At 42.1% G+C, this 26,170-nt stretch overlaps 1 protein-coding gene across 2 annotated transcripts in view; it reads right to left on the bottom strand.

The window, feature by feature from the left end:
- LOC121608872 (spectrin beta chain, non-erythrocytic 4-like) overlaps positions 1-26,170 on the bottom strand; it is a 59,497-nt gene that overhangs the window by 9,481 nt on the left and 23,846 nt on the right. For both annotated transcript variants that reach the window (XM_041940281.1, XM_041940282.1), the window contains exons 23-32: positions 25,573-25,663; positions 21,320-21,466; positions 9,454-9,717; positions 6,276-6,500; positions 5,640-5,729; positions 5,027-5,305; positions 4,613-4,743; positions 3,943-4,147; positions 3,597-3,842; positions 624-758 (exon numbers count right to left, since the gene is read on the bottom strand). In XM_041940281.1, the coding sequence (XP_041796215.1) occupies positions 624-758; positions 3,597-3,842; positions 3,943-4,147; positions 4,613-4,743; positions 5,027-5,305; positions 5,640-5,729; positions 6,276-6,500; positions 9,454-9,717; positions 21,320-21,466; positions 25,573-25,663 (1,813 nt within the window). The remainder of the gene's footprint in view (positions 1-623; positions 759-3,596; positions 3,843-3,942; positions 4,148-4,612; positions 4,744-5,026; positions 5,306-5,639; positions 5,730-6,275; positions 6,501-9,453; positions 9,718-21,319; positions 21,467-25,572; positions 25,664-26,170) is intronic.

The following is a 26,170-nucleotide window of genomic DNA, read 5'->3' as shown; positions in this document are numbered from 1 at the left end:
TGTAAGAGGGGGGTTTTGCCATGAAGACTCACAAATAAAGATCTATGTCTATTTTATTCAACTTTTAAACTTAATTTTAAGGTCCAGCATATATGATTTATCTAATGGCAGGCTATGGCAGAAATGGAGTATAATATTCAGTTGGTTGCAATCTGAAACCTCACCACTAGATGCCACTAAATCCTGCACACTAAATTTATAGTTTTAAAATAATGATTAATTACATAAAATGTACAACCATACCTATAACAATACACTGTCTGTAAAGTAGAACAAAATACAACAAAAATAGAGCAGAATATGAGTATAGTGGGACAGGTGATTTAGTCCATGTAAATTGGAAATTTTAGAGTGTAAAAAGAGACATGAAACCAATTATAGTGATCATTATAGCTATTTTACTGATTCAAAATTATCACCTCCACCTCATATCTGTATGAATATGAGGCACAATGTTTAGCAAAATAGCTAAATTAGCATTAGGGAAAGGTCCATAAACCTTCACAGAGTGATCATCATCAAGAGAAGTCTTGATTCTTTCGTGATTCTTTCCTGCATGAGTCTTGAAGTCAGTGAATACTGAAGCAGGTAATTTTATATGCTGTCTGTTCATGTTAGCGTACTTGCGTGACCAGCAGATGTATGTCCTGTTCAAAGCTGTGCAGGAGTCTCTGCAGGGTGCTGGTGTTCGCAGTGCTGCCCTGTCGAGCCCGAACTTCCGGCAGCCTTCGATGTTTGTCTTCAATCTGGGCCAAAACCTGAAAAATACAAGAAGATAAAGCAACGTGCACATGTGTGAGGGGACAGCATGAAACATCTGTATTTCATATGTCTCTGTGGTTTGTGTGGTTTGTGTAGAAAAAGGAATATATTTCATGCACACATACAGACAAACTGCGACTCGATTTCTGCCACTGAGCAAGTATGCTGTCCTCTGTGCGTTAAGGAATGTGCATAAATGTTGGGTTTATAAAATCTTCTTCAAAGCCATAAAAATTAATTCATGTTTGTCAATTCTGAATTCATGCTTTTTCATACTGAATTGTTATCATAAAAATAAATAGTGCTTACATTAAAAATACCTTCTGCAGGACAGAAACACTGAATACTTTCCTCAATCTGAAGGACACTGGTGAATAATAAGCTGCTCATTTACATTTTCTCCCCCCTTTTTTTAGGTTTTTGAGTTGTTCTCACCACAATGAGGGTGTTGGTTACAGTCAGCTGTGGTGAACAAAGTCTTCTTGCACCAGAAAACACTCAAACTTAAGAAACATAATTGCTTTTTGCGTTGCATTGAATATCCGCTCAGAGATCAATGATGTGGTGTAATTGCACCATATAATACTGTACTATACAGTCACTAGTTAATTTAAACACAAGATACTTGTGCTCAAACAGAGGATTCATTCTCAGTGAAGAACCTTGGAGCTCTAATCTGCCTCTATACATGCCAAAGAGCAGTGATTCCTAACACGTCTCTGGGGGTCATCAGGTGGAAACCTCCCTTCAACAGTGTTTCGCCGACTTAGTCCCACTACACCTCCAGGAGGTTAGGCAGTGAACTCCAGCGTCCCAGAGTCACCCCCCCTAGTGCCAGTTCACACTGCTCCTACACAATCCAAACAGCACCGCCACGTTCAACTGACCCAAAGATGCTCCAGGTAGTGGCCAGTACCGATGCTACCATTTAACTATTGCTAATGCTAATGCTAACCGCTAAGAAGAACAGAAGAAGACAATACAGTTCCGATGCTACCATTTAGCTAATGTTACGTGCTAACCGCTACCTGCTAAGAGGAACAGAAGAAGACAATACAGCTAGATTGACCTATACTGTTAATGTTAATTGCTAGCTACCAATACTAACTGCTAAGATACTATCATACTCTCACCGCTTTAGCTATTGTTAGCTGCTACAATGCTACCACAGGCCTAGATGCCACATGTAACTGCCGATTGCCACACCACCATCATCTACACCTGCCTCTTACCAACTGCACCAAAAAAGCGGGGTGGGAATACAAACCCTGGTTCGGGTAGGGGGTAGAAAATAAAGAGGTAGAGTCAAAAGATGAAAGTAGGGATTGGATACAGACCCTTGTTCGGGTAGGGGGTGGAAAATTTAGAGGGTGCTGAAGGTGGAGGCCTAAACCACAGACTGGTTCTCTTCCTATTGGCAGAGCGAGAAGATGGGGCGGGGAAAGCAGAGCAGAAGAGAGGTGTCTTGTTCAGACTTTAACCTCTTCTCCCGCCGGGTTAGGCATGCATGCCCCCCCCCCCCCCCCCCCCCCTCAGATTACTATAAACTATTTCCTGGGGCACAACTAGCTTTCCTCCCAAGTCGACCTGCATTTGCCAATCATCAGCCCCTACCAGGCAGCCACCTACCTGCCTTCTCCCTGACTTAGCAGCTCTATTTTTCTCCCCCTCTCGAACAAACATCTAACCTCTCCTTTCTAGAACTTCCAGAATTCACCTGCTTCCTTCTCTCTCCAATGCCTGCGGCTAAGCTTCTCAGCACCTGATTATGCCGCCATGTATACCGGCCTTGTGATAAGCTAATTCTACAACCTGACAAAATGTGCTTTAAACTTGCTGTACCTGAGCAGAGTGGGCACGACTGATCGCCCTGTACCCAGAGACTTAGGTTCTGCGGGGTATGTCGCCCCTATCAGAAATTTAATACGGCCTTCCTCCATATTCCACAGGTCCCTCCAACTAAGTTTCCTCTTCTCAACACCTTCCCAATTCAACCATTGTCCCTGTTTGGCTTGACCAACTGCTTTTGCCCCCCTTAACAACTCCTCCTGCCTACGCACCTGTTCCACTACAAGCTTTCTTTTCTCCTTTAGACCTGCTTTATTCCACACTGGTTTGCCTGGGCCAAGCCCCAAGCCTCCCCGGCCAAATTGAACATTTCCTACTATTTCTGCATGCCTAAGAGCTGCCTCTGCCTCCTGCACTGCTACCCTTGGGTTCCATTTCCTCCCCCCAGAAGGATTCGGAACCACATTGCTAACCAACATGTCCTTACTCCCAGATAAAAGTTCTGTCCTAACCTTAGTGCATTTAAACTCCTCTGTTAGACTGGATACTGGCAGCTGAAGCATTCCTTTCCCATACAAAGCTACATTGCTTAAGCACCTGGGAGCACCCAACCATTTTCTAATATAAGAGCTAACTAGCCTTTCCATTCTCTCTGCTACAGATAATGGGACTTCATATACTGACATTGGCCACATTAACCTAGGATACAAGCCAAACTGCAAGCACCACAACCTCAGTTTTCCTGGGAGCCCTGATTTATCTATTCTCTCCAGCCCTTCTGCAACATCCTTTCTAAATTGCACAACCTGTTCAACATCATTCAGGTCCACATTGTACCACCGTCCTAGACTCTTAACTGATTTCTCCCTAATTGTTGGGATTTCCTCACCATCTATAACAAACTTCCTATCACTTACTTTCCCTCTGTATATTGAAATACTCCTTGACTTACTAGGCTTAATCTTCATACTAGCCCACTTGAGATTCTGATCACTACACTATATCATGTTGTCTTGTGCCTCAGCTGTGTTCCTCTGGGATCTTACCTCTCTGCAGTCAGAGAAGAACTTGTGAAGCTGGTGTGAGGCAGCGAGCATCTGCGCCCGGGTCTCCATGAGCTCCAGCAGGTCGGCCCAGGCCTCGTTCACCCCATCCTTCCATTCAGCGATGGTGGCGGCCTCTGAGTGGCCGTAGTCAATGAGCTCATCCACCATTTGGTTGACGGCAGTCACTCGTTCCTGCCCCACACTGCCCGTCTCTGATGCAAACTCAGTAAACTTCTCCTGCAGGACCTGGGAGTGTGGCAGAGGCGGAGGTAAGGTGGTAAGACTTATAAAAAATGTTTCTTCAATCTATGATTCATCCACAGACACCATCTGCTGACACACTTACAGTGACATGCTCAAAGTCTTGACCCAGTTCAGGCGAGCTGGCGACCACCTCCTTCTGAGCGATCCACTGCTCCAGCTCGTCCACCTCCCTGTTGAGCTGGTAGAGCCAGTACTGCTGCTCCAGACGGCTCTTCCTCTCCTCCACCAGGTCCTTCAGAGACACATACAGACGGTCGATCTGCGACTGGCGCTTGCTGATCTGCTCACTGTGAAAAGAGAAGACGCAGTGTGCCAGGGCAAGTATAAAAACTCTGAGGGTTGTGTAGAGTTTGCCTTCAGTTGTCTGCAGCAGGCACGCAGGCATCAGAAGTACGAAGGATGCAAGCATTGATGCTTTTGAAATCATGGCAAAATGTGCACTCAATGGCCTCTTTACACACTTCACACCTTTCTGATACTGGGTAGGATCCTCTACTCTGACCCTACCATCTGTGTGTTGCAACAGAAATCGAGATTTGTCAGACCAGATGATGGACTTCTTCCCTATTCTGACGATTGGTCATGTTCATCAACACATTGAGACTGATCAATTTGAAATGTTCTGTGGCAAAATGCAAAAGAGGTCACTGTTTGTCTATTGATCATAATGCAGAAAATTAAGAGCATTTCTATAATTTATTTCACTGTGACAGAATATCTGTTTTCGTGTGTGTGTGTGTTTACATGCTCACCAGTCTGGATGTCCCATCTCCAGCAGCTGTCGACACTGCTGTGACAGCAGGCCGATGGTCTCAGCGTAGTCCTCAATGGTCTGTTCCAGGACCAAGTGTTTCTTCAGCAGCTGCAGTGTGCTCGGCTCGTCCTGGTGGGAGGAGGAAGTGACACACACAAGCAAGCGTTTCACTTTAAAAATATACACACACAGCACAAATATTCAATCCTACCTCTATGCATAACTCAACAGTGTGTAAAGAGGACGGGTCTCAGATTAGGGTCCAACAAAATTGGACGAATATATAAGGAAGAGGAAATGATTCCCAGGTGATAACAGACAACATTCAGTGATTCTGAAGGAGATAATGAGCTACTTATATAGTTGTTCTTTATTGAAATGCCAAGCAACCTTCAGACATTTGCACACACACCTTCCCCTTCTCCTCGTTCATCATGTGCAGCTCCTGCTCGCTCAGCCAGGCCTCCACCTCAGCTGTGTCAAAGTAGTACTGCTGGGCCTGGTACATGGCGTCCAGAAGCAGCTGTCTCCTCTCCGTCTCAGCCCAGAGCAGGTTCCACAGCTGGGCCAGCTGGTCGTGGCCCGCCCTGACACAGTCTGCTTCGGGGCTGCGTATGGATGCGATGATTGCCGCCCTCTCCAGGACGTCCTCGATCCTGCTCCTGTGGCCCTGCAGCTCTCTCTGAAGTGTCTGGAGGAAAGGAGGAGGACAATAACAGGAACGTGGAGGTGGCTTTTTAGATCTTCTCTATGTGATAGAGAAGATCAATGATAACATGTCATATTACAGGAGAAAAATAAGTACAGTGTACAATAACGTAGCTGAGTTGGTATAAAGTGTAGGTATAAATTAGGACTGCGCATCATTTTTATCTATCACATATTATCTGTCCATCTTTCTGTGAGTTGACCACGATGAGCTGAAGTTGGTGTGGTGTCAGTGCATCTACAGGCGGAGCCAGACTTCAGTAATGCAGCAGAAAAAGGTTTCAGTTTGAGTCACTGGCTGTTCTGATTGTTTTTACCTGGTTCTTCTTCATGAGTTGCTGGACCGCCTGCAGAGTGGAGCCGTGCTCCTGACACATGGCCATCGGGAGGCGCTCCTGGATCCACAACTACAAACACAACAATATGACACACAGGAGATTATAATAATAGCTAAAGATTAATAGATTAAAAAAAGACCTGTCAAGTCCCACTTGTCATATGTGGCCTGAATTCAAAATTGATCTTTTCTGTTAACGATCTACATGAAAGTGATGTGAAAATGTTTTTAGACACTGACCTCCTTTAATACCCTACTGAATCTCATTAATAATTGAATCTAATAGTTGTTGAAAGAAAAAGTTGATATGTGATGATTTTTTTAAAGAATTTGGACTACAACAGAGCTCAACAATAACTGTCTCAAAGCTCCCTCTTTCCATTTTAGTGAGCATCACATCAAATCGTGGGGACTTCTCTCTCTTTTGGGGACAAAATGCATGACCCCACAATGTAAATAACTACATTTTAGGATCACTAAGTATAATGTATGGGTACAGTATGTGATGGTGTGAGGCACGTGGTTAAGATTAGTGTCAGTCTCCAAGGAAAGAATGCAAGTCAATGAAATGAAAGCAAGTTTATGTGTGTGTGTCAGTGTGTGTTGTCAAACTCACAATCTCATCCTCCAGGTCTCGTCCGACTTGGTGAACTTCTTTGGATGCCAGCAGGATGCGTCGTCTCTCCTTAAGCGGCTCGATCAGACGCACCATTCTGGCCTCCACGGTGGCCTGACGCTCGGCAACCGCCTCCTTGATTTGCGTCTGCTGTGGGATGGTGGCCACCTGCACCTGGAGCTGCCCCACCTCCTTATACCACTCCTCCATCTGGGTCTCCATGGTCTGAGGGGGAGAAGGAGGAGGACAGGGAAGAGCAGGAAAGGTGGAGAAGAGCATTATCAGAATGAACACAGGAAAAGAGGGTGTGTTGGTTAGGAGAGAGGGATGGAGGTAGGCAGGAGGAAGAGAGAATAAAATGGGTTGAAGCAGGTAAGAAACATGCCGTCATTGGAGACAAAATAAATAAATATGTGAAGTAGTTTGTCAGCTCACGCTCAGACGACAGTGAATTCACATGTTTAACGTTGTTATAAAAAAAGGAAAAAACACTGCAAAAAGTTCCGTCACAGTTTGTGGCCTAAAAAGACAAAATGACAGCATCACAATAAGAATTTATTCATAGCCAGTTGCTTGTAATGCCTGAAATTAAAGTAGCAGGTGTAAAAAATGGTAGAATGACCATGACAGAAACAATTACTGCGATTATTGCAATATTTGTATCAATAAAGAGTTTTCTAATATGCACCTTCAGTTCAGTGAAATGTCATTATTTAATAAAAGATGAGCACGAAAGCAAAGATGAGATGGAACTAGCCCAGAATAGCAAACAAATAAAGGACAGACATGAAGTGTAGTGAAGTTTACTGTACCCCTTGTCAGGATGGATGCTGGGTAGTGGAGTTTGGTTTGGAGTTAGGATGATGTGGTAAAGCAGTGCTAATGGCGGCCTGTTAAAGGAAGCTGTGAGCGGAATGCTGTGGGAGAGGAGAGCGAGACATGCCTGGTGAAATGATGAAGTAATTAAAGGATGAATCTGTGTGTCAACCCTGGTCACACCGGCCTGTGAGTGAAAAGTTACATCCCAACATCACATGTATGAAATTATGAAATGTTACGTTACGGGTCAGGTTAGGGGTATAACCAAGAAAGGCTGTTGTATATTCTCACATATTTATAATACTGTACTTGTGTTTGGCAAGATCTTTGGCAGCAGAGTCGTAGCCTCTGCTGTACGGGCTGTTGCTGCAATTAAAAACAATCACGCTGAACTGCAAAGAGAATCAAATGAAACTGATAAATTTAATTCTGCAGAAGTCGACATGTTGTTAGCATTGCAGACGACAGAATTTAAACCCTGGAGGCTGGATGTTTCTCACTGCGGTGGTTTTCTTTGTTTTATCATTTATCAATTTTTAATGCAGTTGCTCATTGTTTGCTCTGATGATCGGGAGAGTTTGATGGTTCTCCATCTGTTATAAACGTACAAATGGCCAGACACGTGATGTAATTAAGAAAAAGCAAAATAGGGCAGGAACTTAATCACCAATATCAACCTCACCTACTCTGCTACTCTCCTCAAAACACTTTGATCTGAAGAACAAAGGCCTGGTCTGTGAGGGGGGGCTCTTAGGTAACGTTTTGATTTCATGTTGATTAAGTTTCAGTTGATAGTACATGGTAAATGCACTTATATCGCGCTTTTCAACTTTTCAACAGCACAAAGAACTTTACAACCAGCCACATGAATCTGCACACTCACAATTTGTGGTTCATTGTCTTGAAACTAGCTCACAAGCTACGCCAAAAAATGATCAAAACACTGTTGATCCACTACACATGTGTAATTTTCTGCTGCCAACAATCAGCTTGAACAGAATTATACAAGAACCACTTACTCAGAGTTTGGTATTTAACTACTACATACTTTTAAGACAATTAAATGCTAACGTGTAACATGAACTAATGTTCACTCAGCATGTCCTACAGTGAAATAAAAATAATAATAATGAAACTATGTCGAGTCAATCGCAAAACAATTAGCTTGCAAAATAACATCGAAATCTGTTGATCTAGTTTTACAATAAAAGTTTACAAGATGTTGGTATTTGTACTGAAAAAAAAATCAATACTTTCGAGTCATCAGTACTTGTTAAATGATGTTGGGATGAAACTCCTGATGAAAGTTCACTGGGTTAGCATGAATGCTGAATAAATAAATAAACGTAAATCAAGAATGAACTGACTTTGCTGAAATGAGATGAAGAGCTGAGCAGAGAGTAGTGCAGGTGCACAGTGAGAAATGCTGCTGTGAGGAATTTTCAAACATGATGTCTTGCTCAAATATTCATGAGCTGAAGCCATCACTGTGTGGCGATGATAACGTAAACAGCGAGTGATTCTGAGACACTTCAACATGTAGAATAAAGACGCAGAGCGACAGAATTCCAGTCACTATTTGGTCAAACTGGTTGGAAAACTTAACTCAAGAAATGTCCCACCTGTGTCGCAGAACATGGATAATTATGATAAATATACATTATGTTTTTAGCCCTAATATTGCACAAACCACCATTAATCATATGAACTTTTTGCTATGTCTAAAACTAGAAGAGACAGCATCCTCATTACGTGCCAGAATAACACTTCAGTAATTCAGAGGGGAAATCAAGACAATTATTAATAACATTGTTATTTTTCTGGCTGCTTGTTAGACTGATAAAAGGACCACCAGCCAAATATCAACCCAGAGCACAAACAGAGCAGCAGTGTCATTTAAAATATGTTTATGTTCACTTTAAAAACTGAACAAGATGCAAGAGTGGACTTCAATTATCACTGAACATGCTCTGTATGTTTAAATATTATTGTTTGGTATCACTTTATATTCAGGAACACATATTCACCATTAACTACTTGCTTGTTAGCATGACGATTAGTAGCATATTTGCTCTTTATTAGTCGTTATAAAGCACTTAATAATGCCTTACTCTGCATGACCATATCCTACGAACACTAAGTAAGTAAGTAAGGCTGTTAAGGCTGAATAAGATAACACTTACCCACCCTAACCTCCAGATGGTGAATATCTGTACCTTAATATAAAGTGTGACCTGATGTTTGTGTTGGAAAAAATGTTTTTGTCATGACATCTGTAGCTTAGATCACAACTCAAATGGCTTCGAGAACTAAGAGAAGAAAATGTAATGTTTTTTTAATGTTTTTAAATCCAACATACCTGTAGTTTTTTCAGCTGCTTGTTGACAGTGGTGAGGTCCTGCCCCTGGTCCACGTAGGCGAGTTGACCCTCCAGCTGGCCCAGTCTCTGGTCCAGGCTTTCGTAGCTCTGTACCAGCAGGTCTGCCTTGTTGGCCTCAAAGAGCTGGCGGGCTTTGGCCTGGGTGGTGCTCTCCAGATCCTGCCAACACTCCCTGATCTCCTCCAACTTCTTCCGGACCACCGGGCTGAGCTCCGGCTTCTCATGGATCAGCTGCTGGCCCTCCTGGATGGACGGGAGGAACACAGAGGGAGAGGTGAGACAGAGGTAAGGCTTTTCATTTTTTATTAGGCAGGGATCATTAAAGGTGATAATGACGTACAGACCATGTATAATTAGTGAACAGTTGGACATACAGAGCAGAGTCAAAAGCAGGTCCAAACACCTCAGGATGATACTAAAAACACACTTAAGATACCAAACGTCATGCTATAATCATCATGCTATATTAAACACAGCCTGTTATGATGAAAAGGTCATTCAGAAAGATAACTGCCACCTGAATCAGTGAATCTATGTCTCCACACACCACCTGGAGAGTATTTACATACACTCACACTCTTTGAGCATCTATCAGTTTCATGTAAATCACTTTTTCAACATCACTATGCAAATTTATGCCAAAAGATACTCCAAAATCAGATTATCTGCTCTGATAACATGAGCGCATGAGATTTAGGCCAGGAGAATGAAGATGTGTTTTTCTTAAACCTACTTTTCAGAAGCTGTAATCAACCACAGTGCAGAAACATTTGGTTTGTTTACATGTAAAAAACAAAAAGTAATTATTGTAAAGACAGTTTTACAATACAGCAAACTCATCAGTTAAACTAATCACAGGAAATGAGACACTGAAACACACTGATCAGTTGATTCATTAGTCAATTATCAAAACAGTAATTGGCAGTAATTTAAATAAGTTTTTGTTTTTTTAAATATCGGACTGTTGATCACACAGAACAAGACAAGGCTCTGGGAAGCCGTGACAGGTACTTTCCATAATTTGCTGACATTTTATAGACAACATATAAAAATAATCGTGACCAGCGGAGGTGAAAATATAAAGAAGGCATAAATCCAGAGTCTGGGTCTCTTTTCTCTGCTTCACCACATCCACAAATATTCCCTACATTATATGGTGGGATAATTACGTGCAGACACCATGGAACTGGGTTAGGTGTGTGTGTGTGTGTGTGTGTGTGTGGAGAGATTAAACCTTGCCACATTAAAATGCCTCATAAATTACGTCACACTCCCCTTCCCCCTGCTCTCTCTGTCCTCTCTTTTTCATATTTCTGCCTCCTTTTGTACCGCATCTTGTTCTGAACCCCCTTTCAGAAACACACACACACACACACACACACACACAGTTTTTCTTCATCTAGCCTCCCCCACAGTGAAATCCTTCCCCCATCCAATTGAAATTCGTCCTTTGCAGGCTGTGGCTGTGTGAGTGTGTGTGTGTGTGTGTGTGTTAGAGAGTGTTACAGAAAAAAAAGAAAACAAGATGGAAATAACCAACAAAAAAATCTGATAAAAACAACCAAAGACAAAATAAAAGAATAAAATTGACTTTTACATCTTTGTCAAACTAAATACAAATATGTAAACGCTTCTGTTTGATGCTTTCATGTCACAAGTTACATTATTATAATTGTTATTCATCCAGTGTCTATATTCATCCCCTTATGTTTATTAAGACCTCCTCTCACACTGGTATACTTTAACAAAAACATCACTTTAAGTAATATTTCTTCAAATCTATAAGTATTTCACATGTTGCAGCCATGCTTGTCATACAAATGCTCATTTTGGACACCGCCTTAAACTTGGGTATGTTTAAGATGCGGTGGTACAAACTGTAGAAACAATGCAATTGAAACTGGATGTTGAAATTGTATCAAATTTTAATTTAACAAGTTAGACTTAGAGTCTACAGCCATGCAGAGGCTCTGTGCACAGAGCCTCTGTTGGCATGCTAATATGCTGACATGAAGCAGGTAACATTTGCACATTAGCAAAAAACACAAAGTACAACTGAGGCTGATGGGAATGTCATTAGTTTTGCAGGTATTTGGTCATGAACTATTGAACAAACTGACATTCTGACCTGATAAAGGTGATGAAGTGAGAGGTTCACCATAGCAATGACAATTTATCCTGATGAGAGATCTGAATGTGTGTACCAAATTTTATGACAACCCATCCAACAGCTGTTGAGACATTTTACTCCAAACCACACACCAACCTCATGGTGGCGCTAAAGGAAAGGTCTAAGGATCACCTAAGTAATTCCGATTCATCCTCTGGGGACAATGAATGTCTGTACAGACGTATTTTCTAATCCGTCTAGTAGATGTTGGCATATTGTCATGGCTAATAAAAATAAAATATTACCAATGTTAAACGGGGTGTTCGTGTACAGTTTGCCACCAATTAAATTCTAAATTCACAATATTGTGTGACGGAGCTTGAACTTTAACAACAAATAAGTTATTGGCCTGTTTGACAGGTGAGGTGAGGTGAGGTTATTCTGACCCACTTTTCTTCCAGCCTGTTATTTTAGACTCTGCCAAGACATTTCACCAAGATGGTCAAATAACTTTGTGTGGTGACTCCTCATCCACAGAGGACAACATCCTGCCTGACTCACTCAGGTTATGATAAAATCTACAGACAGGACATCTAGTGACAGGAAACTGAACGGCATGGAGGTGATAAAAAGGGTTCCGGCTCGAAACCCCAGACCAGCTGTGTAAGAATGGCTGAGGAAATCTCTGGTTACGTCAAGGTACCTGCAAGGTGTGATGGTATTACAAAAGCATGCTTAGTCACATAAACAGTAATATTAAAAAGACACAGATATGAGTTTAGAATGAACTACAATTCTTCCTCTGCGCTGAGGAGCTGTACAGCAGAGCCTACAGCCATGTTTGATCTATGGCTCTTCTGGTAACACTTTTTGACATGCTTTGTTTGTACGCCCCCTGGTGTTCCTGAGAATACTGCAATAGATAAGGTGCTGAGCATAAACACTTCTGTGTGTGCTTGTAGCTTTGGAGGCCCGTGCCACAGTGCCTCGCGCCAGCATTAACAAGACTTCAAAGCCTCCCGAGGATATAACTGTTTGTGTCTATTTACTTATTCTATTTTTTTTCCTGAGAAACTACAAAGATCTTCTATAGAACTACAGCTATTGCAGTAAACTGGAGACGACTGGGGTTGTAAGGGGCATTTCTCAGGTGTACGAACATTAGCGCACACACAAAATAAAGAGGAATTAAAAGCTGAACAGCAGGCTACACTACACCACTCATTGTCCTGTCATCTCCAGTGTTAGTGCGTTACGTCAGCTTTCACCGCGGTGTAGCATTTCCCTGGCTGCTGATGCGTGCCATCCTCTGCGGCAAGTGGGAGAGCTGCGTGGGCTCGAGCAGCTTCACCCACAGGCTCAGAGCTGCTACTCCACACTCACACATACTCGGTCTGCAGTTCAAAGAGGGTCATGATATTCTACTGCTCATACAAACAGGATCTTCAGAGATCCCACAGCAACCTGATCTGAAACAATGTGAAGGAAAATCCATGTCAAGCACATATCTGCTGCGTTTTCTTTTAGAGTTTAAGTGGGATCCAACAAACGTGAAGATCAGATTAGTCAGTGAAGTTTAGTACAAAATCACTGGAGTCTCCATTTATAGTCAAATCACAAAGTATTCCTGCCTCACCAATAGCTGAATGGTTAAGACATTATTTATTATAATAAGTAAGGGCTGAGGTTGAGGATGATTCAAATACTATGAGAATACACGAACCCAAGCAAAATGAGTGAGAACAACAGGAAAAGTGAAGAAGAACAGGAAGTATAAGAGTCCTGAAGGACAGGGACTGAGGACTCCTGACAGAACACTGACGCTAGCAGTAACAGATGGGCCGTCCTCATTCTGCTGTCTGGTCTGTATATCACAGCAGACATCTGCTCTTGAGCGTCACTGCTGACACTCTGCTGGTCACTGTGTCTGTCACACTCAGGCCGCTGCAGCTAGTGTGTCAATATTTACTCCACGTGTGAAAAACAGCGGCAACCGCTCACTGCGTTCCAGGTGATAGCTTTCACTTTTTAAATGCATCATTGGTGATATTTTTCAGATTCCAACTGTATTCTGTTCATGATGGAGAATGCAGTGGAATGTCGCTCTCTCCTGAGGGAAATCCTCTGGTACACAGGAAGTGATGCATGCAATAGTAGCAGCAATAGTTATCCATACTACAAACGAATTAAAAGCAGGCAGCAGACAGAAGACATCTACACTCTGTACCAAAGATATTTTTGAATTCATCACTGTCCATTTCACTACTCATGTTGTTACTGCAGTACAGAGATACAGAAAAGCCAATCATGAGCTGTCACCCACACACACAAGTTAACCTACTCTAGTTGGCAGAGTGGAGGTTAGAGAGACACGCATTTACTGTACACACACACGCACACACACACACACACCTCTGCACTGCTGTAAAAGCATCACTTTGACTCGAGGAAGAACTGAACCTTTTTTTCCTTTTGTCCTTCTCAACCCCCCGAGTGTGTCTTTTTGTACTGAGAGCATCAGAAAGCTCAGAGTGCTCCAAGGTACAAGACAAAACACTTTTCATTCCACTTTTCATTCCACTGAACATCCCTGTCTGATATGAAATTAATGTACGTAAAGAAAGAGGTAAACACACCGGGTGCTGGTTGACTCAAACCCATGAAGTTCAAACACAATAATAAGAATTTAATCAGAAAATGAGATGTTCACGGTTGTGGACCACTGTCTTCTGAACACCCTGGATTATAAAATAGAGACATTTCTCTCAAATCTTGTTGAAATAAACAGACTGCAATATATCTATATATATATATTATATCCCTGAAAATCAAGAAAACACACAGTCTTCAACCTGTCTGGTGTTTATGAAGGCCAGTCAGAGCAGAGAGCTCTTTGGAGAACGCTAGTGTTATTTCCATCTGCTGTAGACAGATTTTAAGAGGGATATTGCAGGCCTAAAATCATCTTCAAATTAGAGGAACAAACCTGACTTCTCTATCTTCCATTTTACATTTATCAAATGCTTGGTGAGCAGTGAACTGACTGCATCCATTTGCAACTAATGAACGTGTACATGAGAATCATTAACTCCTGCAAGAGTTCACGACGCTCACGCAATATGCTTGTTGGCATCTGGGATGCAGGATGGCGAAAGTATGACCCGCCTCTGCCTCTGATCAGCTTACCCTGAAATTCTCACCCTAACCAATCTCACTCCTCGTGGCCAAACCTAATCAACCCAGTCATGATGGGTACTATGAGTTACTACGAGTACTGGCCAATCAGAGGCAGAGCAAGGCGTGTCATAACTTCACCATCCTGGAATATATATGCATGGCTCATGCAAGTAGAAATTAAGACACAGCTATGTTCTATAAACAAATCAGTAGAGATTCAAATGGAAAATAAACTACAAATGCTGCCCCCTTAGTCATAGTATCATAACAATCATGATATTATCACCCAGGTGATAATCACAAGAAATCATTAATCATTGTGTAAACTGAATTCATTGTGTAAACTGAACTTTGAGCTAGCTCTTGCGTGTGAATTTACACAACGTCATCTAATTCTATATGCTGAACTCGGAGAGATGCTTCATGAACAGTGTTGCCAAAGCATCTACATAAAGCAAATTAATTGAAAGAAAATAAAAAAAATAAAATATAACAGCAGATCTTAACAACTCATTTATTTATTTTTTTCATGATTATTTACTCAGTCCCAGTGATGGCAATCACAGAGATTCTAACACTGGTCTCAACGACTATGCCATAATATTTGGTACAGACGTCTAAACAGGATAAATGCTAATGATGCTGATGATCCTCTCACTTTCTATCCAACTACACTAACAGGCTAACGTTTATGCTGTTGAAAACTCCAGCTCATGACAAAATACCTCCCCTCAGCCTCAGCTGTAAATTCAGATGAATGCTAATGAGCATGGAAACATGCTAACATTAGCAGGCTAACATGCTAAATGTTACCATATCACTAGTGTGCTTAACATGATGATAGGCATGGTAACTTTTGTTTGAAAGCCCATATGCTTAACATTACATAATCAATGTTCCGACAACCATACATGCTAAATCTAGACATGTTAACATGCTGGCACATTAGCTGCATTTTGAAGTAACCACTAACATTTGAGCCGAAGTACAGCTGAGGGTGACAAAGTCCAGCTTAAACTGAAAAACGTTGAACCTAACAATGCAGAGCTAAGTCAAGAGTTATATTATTATATTTTGTTCCATTTTCAGTTAGATGCCAGACATCTGCACAACAGTGCCTCAACAAAAGTGCTTCAACAAAAAACATTATTACATCTGGGTATCATGTTTTCACTCAGGTCATTCATTCACTCACAAATCTGTCTTAGCTTCACATTCACATTTTTACTTTCTCTCATTGCTGTATCTGTAAGTCTTTACTGATTTGTTTTTGCACCAATAAAAGAAGAGTTATTGATTATAAAGCAACACACATTCAGAACACTGCAAAGCTCAGCTGATTAGATTTGGCCCTCTTTACTACATTAACAGCTAATTTGGAAGGCTAACTCTCAACACTTTAATGCAGTTCTTCTGCACACTCTTGGTCTGTGTCTTACGTCACGTCCTGTTTAATCTCGACAGAGGGAGAGGAAGAGAGAGAGAAGGGGAGGGAATGAGGAATGACCTTCACACATGAGCTGTATGAAGAGAGGAGGGAAGACAAGGAGAAAGGAGAGGGGATTGGACAACTGTTGCTTGGCAACCGCCACAAGCACAGGAAGAGGAGACGGTCGCTCAAGCTACTGCCGGCCACTTGACGTCACAATAATAATATAAGCAGAAGAAGAAACCGACACAGCACAATGAATGCATGATTGTCGTCCAAAAAAATCCGTTCGTGTTTTCCCCCATTATCAAAACGCTGAAAGAAAATCATTGCTTAGTCTTCATTCATGTGCTCTTTTCACATCGTTACACCCTCAGACTCCCACGAGTTGTCCCCCACTGACAAAACACAAAGATATATCAATAGAACTGGCAGATGCAGTTGATGGTACACTGTGGGCAACTAATCGCACCCTTTCCAATGGACAAACCAACAAATCACTAATGTCAAAAGACCCTGATGTTAGCCTTCGGGTAACTACGGGTACTTCAGAGCTGGAATCTGCGTCTGTGCTTAAGGAGGCTACTGATGTGGGAAAGAGGGGGAGACAGACACTTTTAAGAGACGATGTAAGGAGTGGTTGCACTGAGGGAGGGGACGGAGCACAGGAGAAACTATGTGACCGTGTGCAAATGTCACCTGTAGTTACCAAAGACTAAAAAAGCTCACACACACTGTTTATACGCATTGTACACACTGAAATACAGGTACAGGTACATACACCCTCACAGATGGCTGACGCTACCCTAAAAACAGGCAATGAGTCCTTCACAGCAGAGAGGAGTTCTTACCCTATTACATAAATAGATTGGAGACTCTCAGAGGACACAAGCACAGACACAACCAGGACACAAGATGCAGAATGTTTGGACAGTAAGTGCCACAGTGAACAGGACCACAGTCAGCTCTGAAATAATACGACAGAAACTGACAATCAGGATTCATATTCCAACCTGATGACGTTTTTGTTTGTTGTCTTCTGCTGATCTTTTTATTGTTTCGATATGCAAAGAGTGCAAAGACACACTGCAAAAGGACAGAGGGACGTCAGCAACGTGTACAAATCTTTATCAGTATTACCATGATAAGATGTCAAATCCTATGAATGTTTTCTCACAAAAAAATTTGTAAGTTGCTAAGCAACGGCCCTGGAGCAGGCTTGTGGGGTGAACATAGCTGCCACGTATGACTTCAGAAGCTGAACTCTGTCAATCTACCAACAGCTAGACAGCCTGGTGTGACTACAGTCTGCTACTGAAGAGCATGAACTGGGACTACTAGAGCTGGAAACACACCAATATACTATAAACATTTGTACTTCTATACCCATGAGGATCACATTGGCATGATATAGTTCCTACCTAACATCTAATTCCAACCTAAACCTACTTTATCCTTAACCATAAAACCAAGTCTGGATCCTTAAACAGGTCAGAAGTCATGATGTCACAACCCAACACAGCAGATCACAAATGTCTTATTAGGTCACTTCCTCCATCTGCACCACAATGCTCCTATCTTGAGATAAAAATAAAAATGCTGACTCGCCCTTAATCTTCTCAGCTTTAAGCACCAGAACCTCCGCATCACACAGGATCAGAGCGTATTTTTGTTAAAACATACATATATATTCAGGTGCTTAAATTGGAAAAATATGTTAACGTGGTCATTTTCTTCCTCCCATTTTTCTGCCTGCAGTATAAATGAGGCTTGTTATTCAAAAAAAGGGAATATTTTAAGATCTCAGTGTTGTTTGAGTAGTGTGAAATATGACAAGTGTTGAGTAGGTTGTTATTGTTTCTTACTGTCAGCCAAATTACATACTTTCATGTGAAGATGCAAACAGAGAAATGCACTTTTCAGCAATATTCTGATAATTCCTCAGATCGTGGCTGTAAAAACCACAATGGGCTCTTTTATACATGAGAGCAACAGCAGATTATTGTTTAAAGGCATTTCAGACAACCAAGCCTCTTTTGAACTGTTGTCCAAAGTAATTCTGCCAATTATTTACATTATTTATGCAAACTATGCATTTGTAACAGTTTTTATCACTACAACTAACAAGTTAAATATTACTTACATTTTAATTGTAAAATTAGAAACTTATCTTTGTCCATTTACCATACATTTAACTCTCTAATTTATATTAAACAACATCCATGCAAAACAACATTTGCAGGGACGTTCTGAAAATACAAGAAAGCTCAGTGCTTCTCCTCTTGCTCTTCACTGTCATTTTCTCTCTCCTGCTGTAAACATTTTCCAGTAATCCAGCCTATGAATTTGTAATGGAAACATCTTGGTGCTCTCAGGCCTCGCTGTGCTGCTCTCTCTACATTATAACGCTGTATATCACTACACATCAGTCAGAAAGCCCCCCCCCATCACATGCCCGTGTTATAGACGCTGATTGGACAAGGACACAGAGATGATGTAATATCTCAACTTGTTGGTTTTTTATTTGAAACTTTGCTGTGCAAACAATGATTGTGCTCTTCTAGTGGCTGAGGCAGATATATCTTTATTATATAACGTTATTATTATTATTCTGCAACATCATCTAGGGGTGGAACTCGGGTGGATGTTCGCTGATCTTCGACGCACACATTCGCTTAACATACATATTTTTGATGGCTTGAGCTGCTTCGAAGATGATGTACTTGTGTCTCACCTACAGTTTACGATTCATGTGCCAAATTGTTCAGTCTATTTAAACATCAAGAGAGAGAAGACAAGGAAAAGCAGCAGTTTCTCACATTTAGCCTGGAACCACCAAATGGTTGTTTGAATGAGTATTAAACTAGTTTCTGACGAATTTTCTGTCTTTCAACCGATTGATTAATTAAGCAATCATTTCACTTCTAGTCTCAACTGTGCCGAAGGCTGTCTTACAGTATGTGCACAGAAAAGACATAACACAGTGTTGTGCCTTGGCTCAATCACTCTGCTCCCACCAGGGGACTTCAGTTTCAGTCCTGCCCAGGATGAGACTGCAGATGATGGAGACATTATGCCACAGTCAACGATGCACCATCATAGCAGTATGAGGAGAGGACAGTGTTTATGACTAAATACACTCAGTATAGCAGCCTTTAAGGTTTCAGATAGGTATGGTAATAAATGTAGTGTCAATGTAGTGTTTCTCCACAAGAAAAACAGTAATTCTTCATCTTTCCTCAGAACAGATGCACTGCCAAGATTTGTTTATATCATACACATATACAGATGAAACTGCAGCCTGTTAACTTCACAGTCACATTTTCTACACCAGCCCATGTGGGTTCATCGGCGTCCGTGTGTCCTGTCAAAACTCTTCCAGCAGCCACTCAATCTGAATACTCTGATGGATCATCACATACATTATCTGATTTTGTACTGATAACAGGCACAATGAGACTGTTGAATGCTAGCCGCCAACTGAAACAGCATCAGCAGGTCAGAAACACAAGCACGGATATGAATTACAGACAAATTTAGCTTTGGCATTTTTAGGTATATTCCTCAATCTTGTGTCTAGAAATAAGTTTCTTGTGATGTATGTGACAATCTTTGATCATTCATTTAGCAAAAGAAGTGTTTGTTGTTTGTTTTTTTTCGGGGGAATCATAACATTCAACGAGTGGGGGGCAAAAGGCCTCAATTTCAGTGAGGTGATGCAGAAATGTATTGACAACACAGACAGCAACAGAACATCTCAGGCCATCTCTTTGATTATAACATAAGCAAATGTCATTCAATTATCACCTTCACTGCCTCTCACAGGCCGAATCGGCACACACACACACACACACACACACACACACACAAACACACACACATACCGCTATGTGTGACTTTCTCAAATCAGTGATGAGCTGCAGGTGGCCTGAGGGAATATGGCACTGAACTGCAGCTCTGCCACTGACCAGTTTTGGTTTTATACATCCAGATTCATGTCACCACAGTCAGTCAGACGTGTGCACACAACAGCCCAAAGTCCTCCCAGTGAAACCTGGAGGTGTAGCTGGGGAAACACTGGCTAACCCAATTACATCTGTGTCGACTACAGCTTTAGACAAGAGGCTGATGTGCCGTATAAATCTCCTTAACATGAAAGAAATCGTATCAGGACACAGCAGTGGTAAAGGTTACAGCGATCCTCTCTCTATTTTAAAACCCTCTGTAATACTTTCTGCCCTTGCCACCGGCTTTGTTTCGCTTTCCTTTAGTGAGATTAGTGCATTAGTGTTTAAGACAGGGAATACTGTAAAAAACAGTTTAAAATACATTTGACATTGGCTAATGAAAGGACGTGCAAATGATGTAAGGTCACTTCTCTGTTTAAAGTAAAATAAATTAAATGATTTTTGACAACTATTTAATCTTTTCAAACACAGCTAATATCACCATTCACCCATCCAAAGCCATAGAATCAAAATTGTTTCCTCTTGCTAACCGTTAGCTGGCTAGCTGGCATCTACTGTATGCGTCTTTATACTTTATCTCTGAAGACACTTAATCATTATGAAAAATCTGCAATAACAGTGTGTCCCAATGGAGCCTGGTATTCAGCACTTTGATATGTGACTATTCAAAGCAACATGACAACAAACAAAGCTTGAAAGACGCCCGATCAGCTGCGCACAAATTGTAGGAGCATTTGAGAAAAAAAACTACAAAATAATTCATTTTGTTAAGGAAACATCTGGAAAATATCCACAACATCTGCCCAACACAGACATATAAACATGTCTGACAAATACTGCTGATTGACAGTCAACATAATATGACCTTTTAGTTTGTTATGGTGATATTACTTTGATTAAAATCCTTCCACATGAAGTTTTTAAATTTTTTGTCTAACCCTGTATTCCTTCTTCAAAAATTATACTAGTTAGGTCACTGGGCCCAAGTCCATCCAAATGACTTGTTTGACTCCACTTCAAAACAAGTATTTCATGTCATTCATCTCCCTGCCTCTATCCTGACAACACCTGCAGCTTACTGTCATCAGACAAATATGATCCCAAATCCCATTCTGAGTAGCCAAAGGGCATAAAACTCTTTGGAGGAGTGGCAGCACTCACCTTTTCAATTTTATCCAGCCATTCCTTATTCTGGGCCAACTCGGCCATGAACGCTTGGTGCTTCAGCCATTTCTTATGAAGCTTCTGGGTCTCGTCTCGGCTGCTGTCCCTCGCCATCAGCATCTTCTCACACACCCAGTCCCCCAGCTGGGCGAGAGAGGCAAGCGGAAAAGAGGACAGAGAGACAGAGAGAGAGAGCGAAAGAGAGAGGTGTCAGCACTGGATCACTGGATGAGCATTCACACTGTAAATAACAAATGATTCCACGTTTTAAAAAGATCCGGATACACCAAAACACTTTCACACACACTAATAGGTGCGTGCTGGAAATTGTGTCCAGTTGATAAGAGAAACATATGTTTGATTGCATAAGACACACACACACACACACACACTTGGACTACATTTTTATAATTCACATGTATGTTTTCATTAGCTTCTGTTATGAGAAAAATCTACATAAAAAACAGGATATAGTGTACTGTAGATAAACACACCAGCAACACATACAGTGGGAAATACAAGGTCAAACACACAGACATGAATATTTAATGACGCACAGCAGGCACATGTAGGCAGACACACGTGTACCAACAAGCATGGCCGCAAGAATTCACATGTACACACAACAGATCCACAGCATCTGCTTGTACTGGCTGTCCACAGTATCAACACATACCCACACAATACACAACCCCCACACACACCTCCACTCTCCATCAAAGAGTAAAATCAGTGTCTGTGTGAGGCAAACACACAGTGAAAACACCTCACGCCTGCGCTGACAGCATCACCAACATATTCAGGTCAGCATCAGCACCCTCGTCTCGCCGTCATCAAGATCCTCACACCTGCATGCAACATTTCCACCTGCACTTCCGTCCCTCTCTACTAACCCAACTGTAAAGCGAATAACCTGTTTACCGACGGCGTTTAACTGGAACAGCCCACGGGATTGTGGCAGCTGCAGGCAGCCGCTGGTATCCGCATCCTCGCTGGTCTGCCGTCACACACATGCAAAGATGCTCTTCACCGCAGAGCCGGATGGAGAGAGAGAATGAGGAGAGGAAGGAAAGGAAACGGAGAGCGAGACAGAAAGAGACGTGCGTTCTGGAGAGCCGAACATGAGATAGCGACATGAAAGGTGCGCTGAGAGGAAAACGCCAAGCAGGAGGGTAAATCACGAAAACAATACTGGAGGCTGAGGAGACAGACTGGAGACTTTACACTGAGGCTGCTCTCTCTCTCTCCATCTCTCCCTCTCTCTCCCCCTTTCTCCCTCTCTGCTGTGTTGCTGACGGCTCGCTGTACGCTCAACCAGGAAGGAGAGGAGGGGCGGGGGCGGGTCAGTGATGAGCGAGAGGGCAAGAATGAGGACAACTGAGATAAAAAAGAAGACGAAGAAGAAAAAAAATCATCCTCCCCAAAACAATAAAATGGCAGGCAGCTGAGCCGGTGCAGCCGGTGCCCCTCCTCTGCCTCACACCTTCAGTGAGTGGGCGAGCGAGCGAGCTGCCTGGCTGGTTGGAGGAGAGATCGAGTGGAGGAGGAGGAGCAAAAGACTGAGGTTGGGATTTTGGGGGCAGGGGGATTCAGGCAGCGCCTCCGGGCTCACTGGTCACGGTTAATGATGGTGAGCTGGAGGAGGCTGAGGGGGAGGTGGGCTTAAAATGCTGTCAAAATGAGTGTGAAAGGGAAGAAAGACTGAAAAATAGATGACGAGATAATTTTTTTTTTTTGACTGAATCACTATCAGCCGAGCTCATGACTCCTCGACAGCTGCTTTTGTTTCATTTTCCCCCCTCCTGCACTACCATCCTTCTCTTCCTCTCTGCAGCAGTCCCAGGCAGCTGTACTCTCTGTCTCCAGCCTGCCTGACGCTGCTGCAGTGGTAAAGCAGAGGGAGAAGAGAGAGAGAGACAGAGAGAGAGAGACTGGAGGTTTGGACAGAGGAAAAGAGAAGAAAAGAGAAGGGGCGGTAGTGGGAAAGAGTGACAGATAGCAGCGGATTGGACAGAGCGGTGATTTATCCTGAGTGATGTATTTGTAGCTTGATAGATTTACAGCTCGTCTTTCCTTTAAAGGAAGGGGTTGGATCTCTGTCCAACACCCCCTCGGTTTGTCACTTTGTCACATCTTCCTGGAACTATCACACACAATCACACACAGTACAGACGGGTAAGGACACGCCGGCTAACGTGAGTAAACACGCCTCACACACACACACACATGTAGAGGTAAACAAGACTGAGCACACACACACTCATAAACATTGTACAAACACATGTGCATGACTCTGTCTCTCTCTCACACACACACGCCTGTAGGTTTTTCACGACTGCAGAGGTCATGGAGGGTCATGGCCTGATGACCCCCTTGAGACTGTAAATGAATTGAATGAGGGAAAAGGAGGAGGAGAGAGGGAGCGTGAGTGGGGGGTGGTAGAGAATGAATGAGGGAAGGGGAGGAGGAGGAGGAGCTAGAGAAGTTTGTCTGACAAAGGAGAGGAAGAGTAGGAGAAGATCAAATGCGGTCTTAAAATCCACGCTTTCTATATTTTCAATAGGTGTCATAAATGTTATAATATTGTATTTAGGGAAACCAAATCCACTTTGGCTCCTAATTGTAATAAAATATACATTTCCCTCCTTTTAATGCATTGGTCATCAAGGGAAGGTTCGGATGAAGACTAAAAATATAATTCCCATGTGCCCCAAATGTTGACAGAAATATGTCAATGCTTCAGGCTTTTTCATAGTATTCCAAACATTGAGTTACTTCAGCTTACAGCTGCATTTTGTGAGCATACACATTGTTAATTTAAGTGACCTGTTGAGTCCAGGACAGTCCACTGTATGAAGAAACAAATTACACAAAGGAGACACAAGCTTAAAGAAGTATTTTTAAGTCCTGAGAAAATTGATTGATGGACTAATTTTGAGTTTTATTGAAATGTCATATCTAATCGATCTGATATTGTATTAATATAGCACAGAACAACAGCACAGGCTGCTCTGTGCAAAAGCGTGTCATAAATCTAGCCATGAAGACCAGACGAAAGAAAATAAAATGAAATGTGATTATTTAGTGGGCAACAAAAATATTGTTGGCCAGTAGATGGACAGCAGCAGTTAGCAGCAGGAAACACGAGGACGTGGCATCGACCGAACAGAAGAAGACAACCTGGCAGCTGAAAGCTCAGGTTCCTACAGAAAGACGCAGAGTCACTCGCCCACTATAGGCTGCACACACACACACACACACACACACACACACACACACACACACACACACACAGTCAGCAGAAGACCCCTCATGCATACTGTATTTCTACATACACACATACAACATGTGAGCAGTCAGATAAATGTGACTGACACACACGCACACACATACACATACAGACACTCATGTACACTGTGAGATACACTCTTCCTCCTTTGAATTAGTGATGAGGAGCTGTGCTGCTGAATCATTCAGTAGAGCCAAAGAGAGAAACTTGCTGAAACTAAACAAGATTTTGGCCCAGAAAGAAGCCTGTGACTCCACAATAACTGCAGGAGCGAGCAGAGGTGAGTCGTGTGCAACGCAGCTCGTCACGACACGCGTGAGGTGTGCACATGTCCGTGATCGTTTCCAACAAGAAAGTTCGGATTCAGGTGGTGAGCCTGAAAATACTGTACATCTCAGCTCATCGCTGACACGTTTTTGCACGATTTTTATCAGAGATCATGCAATCATGTGAGTAAAACTGTGTGTATAATGTAAATACTCATATGTGTGTACAGTCAGATTTATACATGGGAACCATCATCTTATCACAAACTGCTGAAAGGCTGTGATAATTAAATCCATCACAAAGTAGATATGTCATTACGACACTGGCAATAAACGACAAGATGGTTAAATCTTTCTCTTGTTTGCATTTCCATATAAATTAAAAATGATGCTGACTTGGGCCTGATAATTTAAACCCCAAATATTTGCTAATTTTCCCACGTGAATTTAAGAGGTGGATGGAGTGAACTTTAATGATGAAGCTCTGATGATTCCTGGGTAATGGAGTTCTAAAACATGAAAACTGCTATCTTGCCCTGCCACCAGAGGCCACCAGAATGTGAAGCTGGCTGTTACAAAAAAGAACAAAGACCCTCCCCAGTAAATGTCTGTTGAACTCATTCAATTCACGCCCACTTAGACCCTCATAAGTCCCTCATAGTTCAACCAGTGCAACCAGTGTGTTGTCCTCCTACCTCATGACAGTCCTGAAGAAACCTCTGAAGTTCCCACTGGTCGTTCAGTTTTTCCAGCCACTGCTGGGCCAGCTCTCGGTTCTGGTTTCCCCTGAAAGAGCAATTTAGGTTCAAGTTACAATCACAAAAAAATTAATAAAATCACAACATATCTCGGTGTGTGTATCTTTGTTTATCTTAACCTTTTGTTTACAAGCTGCTGAGATTTCTGGCGATCACAACTCATCACAACCACTTTATGTTTACTACAGAAACTCACAAGCATTTTAAAAGCTTAGATGGAAGATTTAATGCATAAATCATTTGTACCTGAATTAAAACATACCTTAATTAATGCTATAATTGTGAAATGATTTATTACACAACAAGAACGTGTAATATATAAAAATAATAATGTTGCAGTGTGTTCATTTATTTGTCCCCCTGGGAGAAAAATAAATGTCCGATGAGATAATTCATGTAAATTAAATCTTAAAACCATATGGTTCTTCACATTGCTATTGTTCGAAACGTACACAGAAAAATCCCAACCCCCTCCCAACACACACACTCACACTCACACACTCTCACACACACCCACACACCACCAGCTCAGCTA

The sequence above is a fragment of the Chelmon rostratus genome, chromosome 7 (assembly GCF_017976325.1).
Source record: "Chelmon rostratus isolate fCheRos1 chromosome 7, fCheRos1.pri, whole genome shotgun sequence".
In the NCBI taxonomy this organism is placed as follows: Eukaryota; Metazoa; Chordata; class Actinopteri; order Chaetodontiformes; family Chaetodontidae; genus Chelmon; species Chelmon rostratus.
This window is presented reverse-complemented; position numbering and strand designations above follow the sequence as displayed.